The sequence below is a fragment of the Equus caballus genome, chromosome 27 (assembly GCF_041296265.1).
Source record: "Equus caballus isolate H_3958 breed thoroughbred chromosome 27, TB-T2T, whole genome shotgun sequence".
NCBI lineage: Eukaryota > Metazoa > Chordata > Mammalia > Perissodactyla > Equidae > Equus > Equus caballus.
The window spans coordinates 24,594,044-24,608,172 of NC_091710.1; the positions used below are offsets into that span (position 1 = coordinate 24,594,044).

A 14,129-nucleotide genomic window follows, 5' to 3' on the forward strand; every position below is an offset into this window, starting at 1 on the left:
AAGTAAAAACATCTGAGTGTTTTTTGGCAAAAGAAAGAAAATACATTTTACAGAGTAAATTTGACAAGAACAACAATCTAGTGCAACACTGTTTTCATGCTTCTCTTTATCCTTTGTTCAAAGCTATATAATTCAGCTGTGCAATTACTTAGCCAACTGGGCATGAGAAGGGTGGAACTGAGCGTTGCTGTGCAACTGAGACATAGTTACTCGTAGGTCACAGCAATAATGTAGAGCAGCCTATTAAGGAACTTCATCTCCTCTCTCATGATAGGGACCAACGTCAAATTAAGATACAAGTGCTGGTGCCATAATATCAGAGTAATATTTTAAGGGAAATCCAGCCAATGTTTGTTTCTATTCAAGAATTATTTGTGTGCTTGATGTTGCCAGCATATTGATTTTTAAATGCATCAGCCATATCAGTGGCCATAATCAATAATTTTGAAATTTTCCATTTATAGGGGTCCTTTATAGATAATGGGTTTCAGCCTATATCAGTTTGTGTGACCACCACCCGTATTATAAACCTTTATTCCTTACTTTACCACATCGACTCTAAATTCTGTCAGGCATTCAAGGCTGGACCTGGTCTACACATGCTGACCCTAACACGCAGCTATGATACACCCCGTGGGCAGACACTGTCGCCAGCCTCCTAACTCTGTCGCTGTTTGGCTGTGCTCACAATGGTGGCTCCTGCAGCTCTGCTTCCGAGGGCTGCCTCCAGGCTATGGGAGCCGTGTGCCCACATTTGTAGAGCTGGAACCGCGACCGTCCAGCAGGGCATGCAGAAGCCCCGCTCCCTCGGGACAACTCTTTGGCCTAACTTACTGCGAACCACTGAGCATCAGGCTAAGCGTACCTTTTGCAGACTTCTCCTGAGCTCACACCCTCTTCTGGCTTCCTCCCCTTCCCTGTCCTGCTTCCTAGGCTCTTGACAGTCTCAGGGGAACATTTCCTTCATAAAGAACTTGCCACAGATCTTGTCTTGGGGTCTTCTGGGAAACCCGGCTGTAAACACCCTCTAACCGGGTAAGCTCCCTTCCCTCCCCGGTGCTGCCTCTGCCTCACAATGACCGCTGGTTCCCTCGCTTAGAATGCCCTCCTCTTCCCCTTCTCTCTGCTTAGGACGGGGTGCGTAACAATCAAATAAGCTATTGTGCGTGAAAACACTCCAAAAGCCGTGAGGTGCTCTATAAATGTGCATCACTTGTAGTAATAATTGCTCTAATCTCACCCATCCTTCCAGATCTGGATCTAGCACCATCCCCTCTATGAAGGGGTGCCTTGCAGCCCTCCGGGCCACATTTTTATTTAACCATCTGCTTCCCCAGCTACAGTGTACACTCCACAAAGGCAAAGGCTTGGTGGTGTTCTCTGTTGTGGCCTCAGCATCTAGACTGGCGTCTGGCACACAGGGCACGTTTAGCAAATCTGTGTTAAATAACTGCTGACCTCCAGGATCTTGCTCTGTTCTTCCCCCTTCACGAAATGAAGGGCTATGGCCATGGGAAGGATCAGCTCAAGTGCCCACAGCCCAGGGAGGACAAACGACGCGCCTGACATACAAAACCGCAGAGTGGTGAAGCCAGGATCTGACCCTTGATCTCTTGTCTCTCAGGCCTGAAAACTTTCCAGCTGAGTCTCCACCCCCAGGCCCTACATCTTCCCTGGATGGGCAGCAGCAGGGGAAACTATGACCTCTTCTCCTTCAACCAAACTGTTGGCATCTGGGCCGTTCAACTGAATGAGACGCTGTCTTGTCATAAAGGTAGTCTGGGATTTTTAGCACCATAGTTTTGTGTGTGTTGTTTTCATCTCCCCAACTAAACCTGAAGCTTCCTGGTGTAAAGACCTCCCCGACTTCACCTCCACATCGTTTACAGAACTTTGCGCAGGGCTGCGCACAAATAGCAGCAGGAGGAAGGAAGCGGACAGAGGTGAAGTGTACAGACTCCACAGTCAGACAGACCTGGCTCCAACTCCAGCTCTGTACTCACCACCTGGGCAACCCTGAACAAGTCGCTGAACTTCTCTGCACCTTGCTGAGTACCGCAAGAGTGCTAACAGTCCCTGAGTCCCAGGATTATCGAGAGGACCTAATGAGGCAACATACGTAAAGCCTTTCACACAACGGCTGGTATAAGGCAACCACTCAGCAAGGATAACCTGCACTTAGTGATAATAGTAGTAACGGGTAGTAAAGACAGGTTCCACAAACACCAACTACCAAGGGGCTTGAACAGGCAAAGATCAGAGACCTGGGTTCAGAAAATCCCCTGCTTATTAATGCCTATGAAATAACTAAGATATCATATCAAGTGTCTCCTTTTCCCCATAAAAGTAAGATGTTCAGGGACCAAACAGTTCCCCGTGCCTTTCTCCATAGGGACAGACCAAAAACCCCCTATGTGCTCGTGGGGATCACCTCTCACCCATCTTCTCCTGACTCCCGGCACGCTGCTTTGCCCCACTCTGCAGGGCTTCCCTTCAGTTTAGGCCAGGACAGCGGTGTGGGACACTGCATTTCATAAAGGCCTCCTTTCTGACAGCCTCCTTACCTGGCCCTCTTTAGAATGTTAATTTATTCAGTCGATGAGCACACATTTCACAAATGCTGGACATTATGGATCAAAAGCTAAACCAGATGTGCTCCCTGGCCTCCAGGATCTCCCAGCCCTGAGAGTCCTCTGGCTTTTCTTTCTTAATCAGAGACAACCTTTGAAGGCTTCCCTTCCTCTCAAGCAACATTAAGATGACTGCCTCATTATCAGCAATAACAGCAGGGGAACTGGAGTCAGACTGCCAGGGTTAGAACCCTGGCTCTGCCACTTTCTTATTATGTAACCAGGACAAACTTCCTCCCTCTCTGCCTCACCCACCTGACCTATAGAACGAGGATAATAATACCCACCAATAAGATTTGTCCTCAGAATGAAATGAAAACCCAGTGAAGTCTTTAGAACAGTGCTTGGCATCTGGCAATAAATGTTTGCTAATAGTATTTTACAACTTAGAAAAATCTCCACTCTTAAATCTAGAATGGCTGTTTGGCCATTAACATAACAAAGAGCTAAGCCAACAACTGAAGAAGTAAAATGTTCTGAACTATTGCTATGTCACAGCAAGACGCTCCTTTTTTAGGCATATGCTGAGCCAGCTGAAATCTCTACTTCCAGGGAAAGTGTAAAGAACCTCCAGCAGGGGCCACAAGTTCTATTTGGTAACTCAGACTCAAAGAAAGCTCCAGCACAAGGAGCAGCCTGAGAGCTCAGCTGGCAGGGAAGCGCAGGAGGCTGCCCCGGGCAGGGTGGGACCTGCTGCAGAGGCTGACCCCAGAGATCTCAGTAAGGGCGCCCGAGGCCCAGCATCCCAGGTTAGTGCAGGTTCTGGAACCAAGGGACAGTCAAATCAGAGGGCAGGACAGAGCAAGGGAAGTCCTGACAACTGGCAACATTACCGAGATGGTAACGATGTGGTCCTGGGTGACATGTCACTGACAGCAAGACTCTCAGCCTATGGCCCAGGGTACGAAGGAGGGTCCAGCTCTCAGGGAGGAGGCTGGCAACAGAGATGCAGGATTCCCCAAGCAAGTGAGTCTGGGGTAAGAACGGTCCTAGTAGGAAGCCTGGTCCCAAGCAGGTAAGCCAGGATGAAATCCACTCGAATTACCTGAACTAATATGGCTGATGAGCGGGAGAAGTTACACAAAGGGAGAAAAAGGAAAAGGGAATGATAAGACCCAAAGGCCACAAGTCGCCTGAGACTTATCCCAGGCAGGCCAGAAGCCAAGGCTACTGGCAACGAAGACTTGATTCCAGGCTCCTCCACCAGCGTGGAAGTGGCACCTTTCACAGTGGATCTGTTGACCCAGTTGTGGACACCTGTGCAGAAAGGCAAAGGCAGGAAAATGACACAGCAGGGCCCAAAGGCAAACCCAAGACCAAAACATTGTAAGAAGTAAGCATTCCGGACTAAGGCAGGGGTGTGAGTGTCGGTACGTAGCTCTCATTCTGCATGCTCAGCACTGTCAATGTAAGTATTCAACAGCAGGGTTATCAGGAATGCGGGGTGAAACAGGGGGCACAGTTCTATTTTGAGTTAAGCCTTTCCTGGAGAACGCAATTAGTGGCAGCTGACCTAAGTATGTTTTCTGTATCGATAGCGTTTTCTCTCAGCCATCAAACCCAGAGGATGAATGCCAAAGGCCTCTAGAGGGTTAGTCCCTGGTTAACGACCTAACGACTCACAAGACTTTTCCACTTCACATCCTAAAGCACAAATCCATCCCCCAACACTCAGACATTCCTCTTCCCAAGTCTCTGGACCAGAGCTGGATTTCAGCCCCACACCCACCCTGCCCCAAAATGGCTGTGACCCACGATCTTGCTGTTGAGAGGCCATGCCAGTCTTTGGGGCCTCCTTCCACAGACTGCTTCAGGGCAGTGGAAAGAAATGAGCCAACACCACACACAGTGCCAGAAAAAAAGACAAGATCCCAAGTCAGGGGGAGAGCAACTTTTTCCAGGACCAGTGACGACGCCAGGGACTCCCAGGCACAGTAATAAAACTTTGGGGGCCCCCATCTTTGTGCCTGACTGCCACAAAATGCTATGCAAGTCACCTAATTCTCGCGGTGTGCTTGCCAAAGGCAATTCCAACGTCGGAGACTCAGTTCTTTCTCCATCTGTAGCATGAGGAAGCAAAACTAGGTGACTTCCAAGGTCAACTCCAAACCAGGATTCCGATTCTCTGATGCAAGAGACCAAGGAAGGTCAACACTCGTCCAGTCAGGGAACCAGGTCACATTCTCTGCTGGGGAGGGGCCCCAGACTGGAAGAGCAGGAGTGGCCATGAGGCCACAGCCCTACCAACAGAGGTGAGAGGAGGCAAGCCAGGCCTGGGAGACCTGACCTCGCCTGGCCGGCCTCTGCCTGACTTTTGCAAGTGTTAAATTCCTGAGCGTGAGAAAAGACACCAGATCCCCAGGGTCAGGAGAGATGAGCTTCTTTCTCCTCAAGCTAAGATCTGGGATGGCTTCCTGTGCGTGTGTGACTGTGCGCTTGTGTACGTGTGTGCACGTGCGTATGCGTTACGGGTTTTTTCCCTCCTTACCGACCAGCAGACTGGTGCTGCCCGTGAGAGATGAAGCCCTTGAGGCTAAGCCCGTGTGCATTCCTGCCGGGCAACGATGGGCAGCCGGCCGCCCTGCCACCTTCCCACGTGGCCTCTCACCTGGGGGTTGTCCATGTACCAGAGAAGGCAGTTGGCCTGGGTGTCCAGAATAAAGTACCTCCGCAGAAACTTGCCGCTGTTCTCATTCTCCTCGATGTCCAGAAACCCACAGATTCGGTTCTGCCGATCCACATAAGGCATTCCTGGGCTCTGCTCACATCACCCTGCACAGCAGGAGGGGGGAGACATTGGTGAGGTGGGGGAAGCGGGCCGGGCTCAGGACCTGTCAGAACCTCACTTTGTCATGATTCACCTCTGCGAGGAGCGAGGCCGGCACTCTCTCCATCAGCTTCCTTCCCCAGGGCACCCAACATTCCACCCCAACCAGACCCTGGAATCCTCCATCAATTCCATTCTGTAAGCAGTCATCAAAAACCACTAACACGTATTAAACGACCTTTCCTGAGGCTCCACTGTGTGCCACGCAGAGCGTCAGGCAACTTTACATACACAGAGGATGTGAGCCTAGGCTTTGGGTCAGGGGCCTGGGTTCAAATTCCAGTTTGGGCCACTTACTAATTGTGTGACTACAAACTGTCTCATCCTTCCGTGCCTCAGTTTCTGCATCTGTAAAATGGGGATAACAACAGTACCTAACCCTCACAAGATTCTGGTGAGAATTAAGTGCTTGGCACATGCAGTAGGTATTATTATTACTCTTCACAAAAGCCTTGTAAAGTAGACCATGACCTAATTTTATACATAAAGAAACTATCTCAGAAAGGATTTAAGCTCCAGTTTAAAGATGAGCATTTTCCACCACAGTTACACCCAACCTGGATGCCCAATATTGTGGTCCCACAGGTGTCAGAAAACACCACACGACATTCGGACTTTCAAGGACAAACAACACCCACCACTGGCCCTGCTTTACTGTGGCCCAAGTCCATCATGGCCCTCAGTCCACAGCTAAGCAAAAGCGTGAGACAGCTGGCTTAGAGCCATTCCCCGCACCACAACCCTGGGTCAGCAAGTAAGCTACCGAGATGCCACACCCGCAGCCTTCCAGGCCGGGGGCAGGAGCAAGTCACACATTCCCAGGGGATTAGGCTGATTCTAAAGGGGGGGGGGGGGGAGACTGGTGGTGTGGTCTGTCCTCTCCTACCCCCACAAGGGGCCCTGCAGTGTTGAGAAGCTGTCTCAAGAAAAACGTGACCCCCTCCCTCACCCACCACACACAGAGAAGGATATCAGGGAACGGTGAATCTCTTGATTCCGAGTAAGGTCAGGCCAGAATCCAAACAGGGACAGATGACTCAGAAGGGAGACGGGTCAGGGGATCTCACAGCTACTTGCTGGGTAACGATGGGGGACAAAGAGTAAAGAAGCAGGCAGGGAAACAGCACAAAGGTGGAAGACTACAGCTGAAGAGGAAGAAAACGGAGCAGAAGCAAGAGAGAGGAGGTGAGAAAAAGATAAAACGCGGAAAGAGGAGGTTTAAGAAGATGGCAGAGGAGAAGCAAGTGGCAGTACAGGGAAGCAGCGGGCAACGGTGGGAGCAGAGGGGAGAAACGCCGGGCGCATAGCAGCATCATGGCAGCCAGATGCCCTACTGCTCGGCGCCTTCCCTGCCTAAGCTGCCAGTGAGCTCCAGTTCCACAGCAGGGCAAGCGTGAGTTCAGGAGAGGGAAAGAGACGGGCTGGAGCCAAGAGTGAGGAACAAACACCATGGGAGGAACTTTAAGTCTCCTCGCAGACACTGGGTCAGAGATGGGAAGGCAAGAGGCCTGGTGTTGGCTGGGGAGGGAGCATATCCCTGAGAAAGGATGCAGCTTCCCCTCCAGGCAATCAGAAGTCCCATGGAGAAAAGCTGGGTCAGACTTACAGGGAGAGGACACAGCTGTCTGGCTGGGATGAGGGAGCTCACCCACCCCTAGGAAAACTCAAGTTCCCTTGAAGCCAGCTCAGGCACTGGAAACAGAATTTCTAGGGGCTTCAGGGCTGGTGCCCCTCCTGGGACATCTCTAAGACAAAGCTTACGAACTGCATGGGATAACAGAGCCAACTGTCTCCAGGCTCCTTTGGAAGCATGGCATCCAGATTCATGCTGGCTTTCCAGTGTTCCCTGCTCAGCCTACAGGATTAATCATGCCTTTTTCTCAAGTCAGAGACTGGAGAAGCCGCTCTTTCTGAAATCCCCCAAAAGTCTACTTTTATTGAGGGGGCTTCCCATTCGCATGGATCCATGGGTGGGAGAGGACCCTCGTGTACCAAAAGAAAGGGAATAAAAGCAAGAATTCTGGTTCCAACAGTTCCTAACTGTGGTTCTCTCCCCAGCAAAAATCTGCTCAGTTGTCCTGAGAAGCAGCTGAGTCACAGAGCTCACCAAGAATGTGGGAGGTTGGGGGAAGGCTCGGCTGCAGGAGAACCGAGCATCACAGGGAAATGTGCTTATAACCAGCCGACCACAGCAGAGGGAGGTACTCAAAAGATGGTACACAAAACACAAACCTGAGCTCCCAAGCCCCAATCCTGCGACAGTTCATTCTGATCCCATGTGTGTATCCCTTGTCACAACAGCTGCTAAGATTTGGTAGAGAGAGTCTGGCACTCCCCAGCCCCCAATCCCCCTCTCCCTGCATCTTCAACCTGTCACCATCATCTTCCAAGTCTCTGCTGCCTCCTCCTTTTGTTCCCAGAGAGGCCCCCAATCCAGTTAACACTGCAACCCCATGCCCAGCCCCAACAACAGGGCAGGGAGGGAGAAAAGGGAAGAGCTAGCAAGTCGTGCTTACGGGGAGGGAAAAAACACCTTGATGCACACATAGTGTCACCCCAAAATTCCCCTAGCAAGACCAAGGCAAAGCTTTCAACTCTTACAAGCTATATAGTTTTAGCCATTTTCTGACTCTCTAAAATCACCTGTTGTCTTAAATTTCTTGTTAAACTGAGTTCCCCAGTGTAAAACTATTGGGTGGAGTGCGACATTGGGCAGTTTGTCCCACAACTTGCTCCTCACCCCATGTCCTGAGCCCCACACCCTGGTAATGATTCTCCCTCCCTCTCCCAGGACAATGTGCAGAGTGTCCTCACTGGCTGAGAGCACTGGATAGCCCTCTCTCGGGCTGGCTCCTTCACCTTTGCTCTAATATCATAGCAAAATCACCCAGCCAATAGCTTCTTAGCCTTCACAACACATGGATGACAAAGAGCACAGAATATTTGTGTAGGAAGGGACCTCGGCCACCCCACTCAGCATCCTATCTTGCCAAACCATCCCAAACCTCCCTAGTGTTTTCCGTTTTTAGTGCAAAAATCACAATATAACAATGTTTGCATTTAAAAAAAATCACGATAGGCAACTGTTTTCACTTTTGCATGCTTTTTCATGCCCCTGTCCACATAATTGGCCTTTTTAAAATTCTAAACTATATCAAAAACATGTTCCATGTTGCTACAGTCTTTATAATCATTGTTTTTAATGATTGCATAATGTTTCTGGACCAGATTTACTATAATTTACTTAACCATTTCTCTATGATTAGACAGTTAGATTACATCCAATTTTTCTAATGCTAAAATTCATATTTTCATGCTTTGTTTCTTCTTTTACACGGAACCAGCAAAAAGTCCAAGTAATAACATGACTAGATCATAGGTTATGATCTTTGACAATTCTTGAGGGCTATTACAAAATTGCTTTCTAAAAATATTTCATCTGTTTACATTGCAGTCAGCAATATATTGTTACCATCGCTATAATCTCATATACATTGAATGTTCTCATTATTTTAAACTGTTGCTAGTTTTAAATATATAATGATGCTCAGTGAGGCTGAACATATTTTCATGTTTGTTTCCTGCTTCATCAGCCTTCCCAGACTTTGTTAAATGCAAATCAAAATTATGTGTACACGCAATCAATTGCCTCCCCCCACATACACGCCAAACCAAACCAAACCAAACCAAAACATGATCTCACATAATACAAATAACTAATGTATTTTAATAAAAATTAAAATAGAAAAGAAGGAAGTTCTATATGATCTAGATTTCTTCAGTATATAAGCTCCTAGGTATGTGCTGCAAATGAAAAAATGTTAAATAATTTATTGTAAAAGTGAAACTTCAGAAAGAAAACGAATTTGCACAAAGTTACTCATTGATCAGTAGCAGGAAATGGGTTAAATGTCGATTAAACCAAGGATCCTGGCCAACATTGGCCAGTTGACCAGATGAACCTCAAGAGAAAACAGAGTCAATGGCTGTTTCTCTTAGAATGAGATGAGGGGCACTGGGAGACATCTCTGGCCAAAATATCTCCTCTACTGCCTATTTCAATGCCTTAGGTTCCATCACTGGAGGAGATTCAAGCCAAGAATAAAACCGTCCCTTAGAAATTGAGGCAACTGACATCTTTATCAGGCTCATTCACATACAAGAGACAGCTGGGACCAAGACTCTAAGAAAACAAAACATGCCCCAATGGAAGACAGAGGTACCAGAGGGGCTAAAACGTAAAGAGAAGACTGCCGCTTGAAACAAATGTTTCAGTGTCATCTACCTGAAAAAATTTCCTAGAATTCTTTACACCTGGGACAGGAGTGTGAAGCTTTCTGGAAAGAAATCTCTGGCAATACGTAACAAGAGAGCTAAAAATGTTCATACTCTTTGACCCAGTAATTCTACTTCTAGGATTCCATCCAAGTAAATAAACAAAGATGCAAACAAAGATTAAAATAAAAAGATGGCAACTCCAATAGAATTTATAATAACAAAAAGTTGGAAATGCCCTGAATGTCCCAATGATTAGGGAATAATTAAATTATGGGACATTCATATAAGGAAATGTTACACAATCACTGAAAACTATGTTTTCAAGTGATTTTAAATGAATTAGGGAGAAACCATATCATGATAAGTTGTTTAAAGATATAATATGATCTCAACCTCTAAATATTATTTTTGTATTTCTATATCTGGATAGAAAAAGACTGACATACAAAGACCAAAATATTAGCAGTTATTATCTATGGGTTATGGGTAAATTTTATTTACTTCTCTATATTTCCCGTATTCTCCAAATTTCCTACAGGGGATGTGTGTTACTTTATTTAGTAGGGAGGAAAGCACTGCTATCTCTAGCATATAAATTTTGAAGCTGAGAATATATTTCTCAATTCTCCGGAGTCCACAAACAAGCAAAACCTTGCCTAAATTATAGTTCTCTTGGGACTTTTTTGGTGTTTCAAAGTCTTAAATCTAATAAAGCAATATCCCACCCATCAAAATTGCCCAAGAGCCAGGTACCTACCCAGAGGGTCTTGGCAACCTCTAATCTAGCTGGGTTTCTTACTTCCTATTGCAACATCCTCTTAGAGAGGCTTATTTCTTCCCCTGCGGGTTTGGTTCCTTACTCTCTGGTCTTCATAGAAGATCTCTGTCCTTGGGGCTAAGGGAATATTCACACCCAGGCTGATGCCTCTATTCCTCTACTGCCCAGCGCTCTGGGAAAAGGAAGCAGAGACCCCGACAGAGACACCCAGTAGAATTTTCCTTCTTGAAACTTGGAAGATGGGGTTGACATTTTTAAATAAATGGCTGGATAGATGAATGAAGAGATGGATAAATATAGATTTTTTCCAAAAAGAAAAGCTATAGAGCTATTAAGGCATGAAAGCAGTGGCTTGCTGTTTTGGACGTCTTATTTTAAGACCACTAATGTAGTTTGGAGATGCAGGAAAGAATAGAGTGAAAGAAAGGAGATTCATCTGCCTGACGGCTCTGACACTTCTGAGGTAAATAAAAACGAGAGAAAGTGACAACAGAGATAAAGCTTAAATGGTGTTGGCCCCATTATGAAATAATCCACCATAACCACCGATATCTCAAAAATGAAAAAGAAATTAATTCATTTTTTAGATTTTGAAATTTTTCTTTCACATTTATTTGTGTTGGCAGGATGTAACTTCAGGAATTTTGCTTCAGAAACAGTCAGGAAGGCACGTCTTGACACGTAGTGGAGCAGGCAATAAGTGCATCTCCTGTCTCGTTACCCTCCTAGGGTGGGAGCTGGAGATGGCAGCATTGGTGGTGAGCGAGAGGGATACCAACAGGAAACTGCTAAACTTCTACAGGAGAAAGTTTATCGGGAAATGACATCAGAGGTCTCCGAGAGGACTGTAATACAGCAGACAGGAACTGGGGTGTGGAGCTTAAGAGCAGTCACAACTCTTGCTAGATATGCATAGGCCATATGAAAAGAGAGTTCACCCGTGTTTAAGTCTGCAGTGTACATCAGTGTGCATTGTGCAGCCTCAGCAATGCCCAGGGCCTAGTAAAAACCACAATAACAACAAACAGGAGTACAGCTCTTTCAGAACACATCCCTGAGAGGTGGCCAAGAGGATAACTTAGGAAGTGCGGGAGCATCTATTTCCTACCGTTATAATATCACTACATTTTGAAACTGTCATAAGAGCGAATTCCAAATAGCGTAAGGCAGGAGAATAATGGGACAGGGAAGGGAATGTACCGAGAACACGTTCCCAGCGGAAGTGCAGGGTGAGGAATGCAAACATGTGCAGGAACAGGGAGGCTAAGAAAAGGGGCCCAGCTGACACACAGCCCAGTCCCCAGTGGACCCGAGAACTCTGAGTGGAGGGCAAGAGACACTCAAGAAGGAATTTTTAAGGGAAAAAATAGTGGGGAAAAGGCAGGAGTAAGTGAACGTTGACACCACCGCAACAACGCTGCCAAACACAACAAAATACGTTAAACACTCATGACTGTCTCAGCAGCCTCCTCTGTGTTCAGAGAAAGTGTGCTCATTGGAGCCGACAGGAGACAAAGGCCTGCCTGTGGCTCAAGGCTCCTTAGACCACCTCCACCAGAGAGCTTACCAGTGTAGGCGAGCAGCCACAACTGGTTTATAAATAGCCCATAAAAACTGAGATCTCCAACTTTCAGAACCGTGCAAGTCCCGGCAGTCAGAAGACACAATGAATTCAGTTTCACGGTAGGGCTTCCTAACCACAGCCACATAGGAGACCTGGAGCTACAATCTTCGTTTAAAACTTGACCGTGCCACCCACTAAAACACGGGCAGTAGGAGAATAAAAAGAAAATGTCATTTTTTCTCCTATGTACCAGGCTCTTGCGAAGTGCCGGGCAAAGTGTAGATGGCCTATGTGTATCTGGCTAACGGCGAGTGCTCCCATGTCTGGATTCAGGGAAAGAGCAGGGGCTGGGTGTGGCAAGGAGGACATGCAGGTGACAGGGATCCATGAGGGCATCTGACGAAACCCTGGCAAGAAGATGACCATGGAAAAGGGTGGGCTGATTCCAGTTGCCACCGAGGCAGCAGAGTGAAGTGAAAACGGCACAGGGTTCAGAGTCACGCAGACTCTTCTGAACTCTCCTGGGCCTATTTCCTCCTTCGCAAAATGGAGGGAATCACTGTACCTATTTCAAAGGTTGCTGTGCTGATTAAATGAAATAATGTGTGAAAAGCACTTCACAGTAGGTCTGGTAAAGGGTGAACACTGGGCAAATGTGTTGCTAAGATATGTGTGTGTGTGTGTGTCTGTGTGTGTGTGAAGCGCCTCACAAGGAGTACAAGATCACCATTACTACCACAAAGCAGCTGCTTGACCCGGGGCAGGCAGCGCCACGGGCCGTGTCTACCCCGCAAATATCAGTCAGCTAATATCAATAGAAGGGCCACGACCCTGAGATCCCTCACAAGGAAAGGCATAAGCTTCCTGTACCCTTCCTGCTACTCCAAGAACCATCATATTTTATGTCTCTCAAATTGTCCAAGAGGTTAAAAAAACCAAGAGATCCACAGACTCCATCTTGGCCAGGCTCTGCAGAGAGTGAACAGAACCCAGGCACGCCTATCAGGCTCCAGGGAAGGGACTCTGGAGCTGTGTCCTGCTCCGCCCCCACCACCTTGCAAGTAGATGGCCAAATCTGAGTCCCAGCTGATGGCACAGTGAGCCCCAGCCTTTGCACGTTAACTGCACTGTTTCTCAAGCGTGTAAGGACAAGAAGACCTGGCTTCCCACCCTCTTTATCTCAGCAGGCCGGCCTCTCGGGGCAGAAAGGCGCACCACAGGCCCAAAGCTGAAAGCCTTTTGCCCACACCGGGCAGTGTCAGGAGCTCCGCCCCAGCAGGGCTGGGACCTCCAGAGTGAGAAAGCCCAATGCAACCTTTAAGCCTCTGCAAGTCACTTCAGTCAACTGGGCTTCAGGGCAGAGAAGGACTTTCAGCAGGAAGGTAAGTCATAAAGCCTAACAGGTTGAACGGGCTTAACAGTAGGAGCCAGAGGAGGTGAGAGCAGAGCAACCCAAGATTCGGAATAAAGGTCAGTGGGGTCTTCCAATTATACCCCACCAAGCACAGGCCTCCTCAGAACGGGAAGGCAGGGACCCCAGCCCTCCCACCTCTCAGCCACCCTATCTCCCTGCCCTGTCCAATTCCCTGTCTCAATAATGGGCTTATATTGGGCAGGGCTAGGATTCTTCTCTTCCCATAGGCTGTCCCACTATAATATTTGCTCTGCTTCCTTCCTTTCCAAAGCCTAACAGATTAGATTGCCCAAGTCCTACCCAGCTCACAAAGGCAGACGGAAAACTGAAAGTAAGGCAACCCAACTGCTCCTGGTGGGAAGACAGAAGAGGCAGGGCACCCAGTGTCCCAGCACCCAGGCCCTCTTTTCCAAGCTCTAGGACTGTATCAGCCAGAATAAGCAGTGCCACAGTAGTCTCAGTGAATCAGGAGGAATATTTAAGGCACTGTGGCCCATGGTAAGATCTAATTTGGGACACTCCAGCCTTTTAACAGGGCATCACCCACCTATCCAGCTGCCCCATAAAGAAGACAGGAAATCAGTGAAGTACCAGCTGGAGGCACACAACGAAGACAGCACTCCTGCTGCTTGGGTCTT

General features: G+C 47.8%; 1 protein-coding gene across 5 annotated transcripts in view; it reads right to left on the bottom strand.

The window, feature by feature from the left end:
* The window catches only part of PLEKHA2 (pleckstrin homology domain containing A2), a 70,393-nt gene that overhangs the window by 39,160 nt on the left and 17,104 nt on the right, over nucleotides 1-14,129 (bottom strand). For all 5 annotated transcript variants that reach the window (XM_005606303.4, XM_005606304.4, XM_014736551.3 and 2 more), the window contains one exon: nucleotides 5,239-5,402. In XM_005606303.4, the coding sequence (XP_005606360.1) occupies nucleotides 5,239-5,379 (141 nt within the window). In that variant the 5' untranslated portion in view covers nucleotides 5,380-5,402. The remainder of the gene's footprint in view (nucleotides 1-5,238; nucleotides 5,403-14,129) is intronic.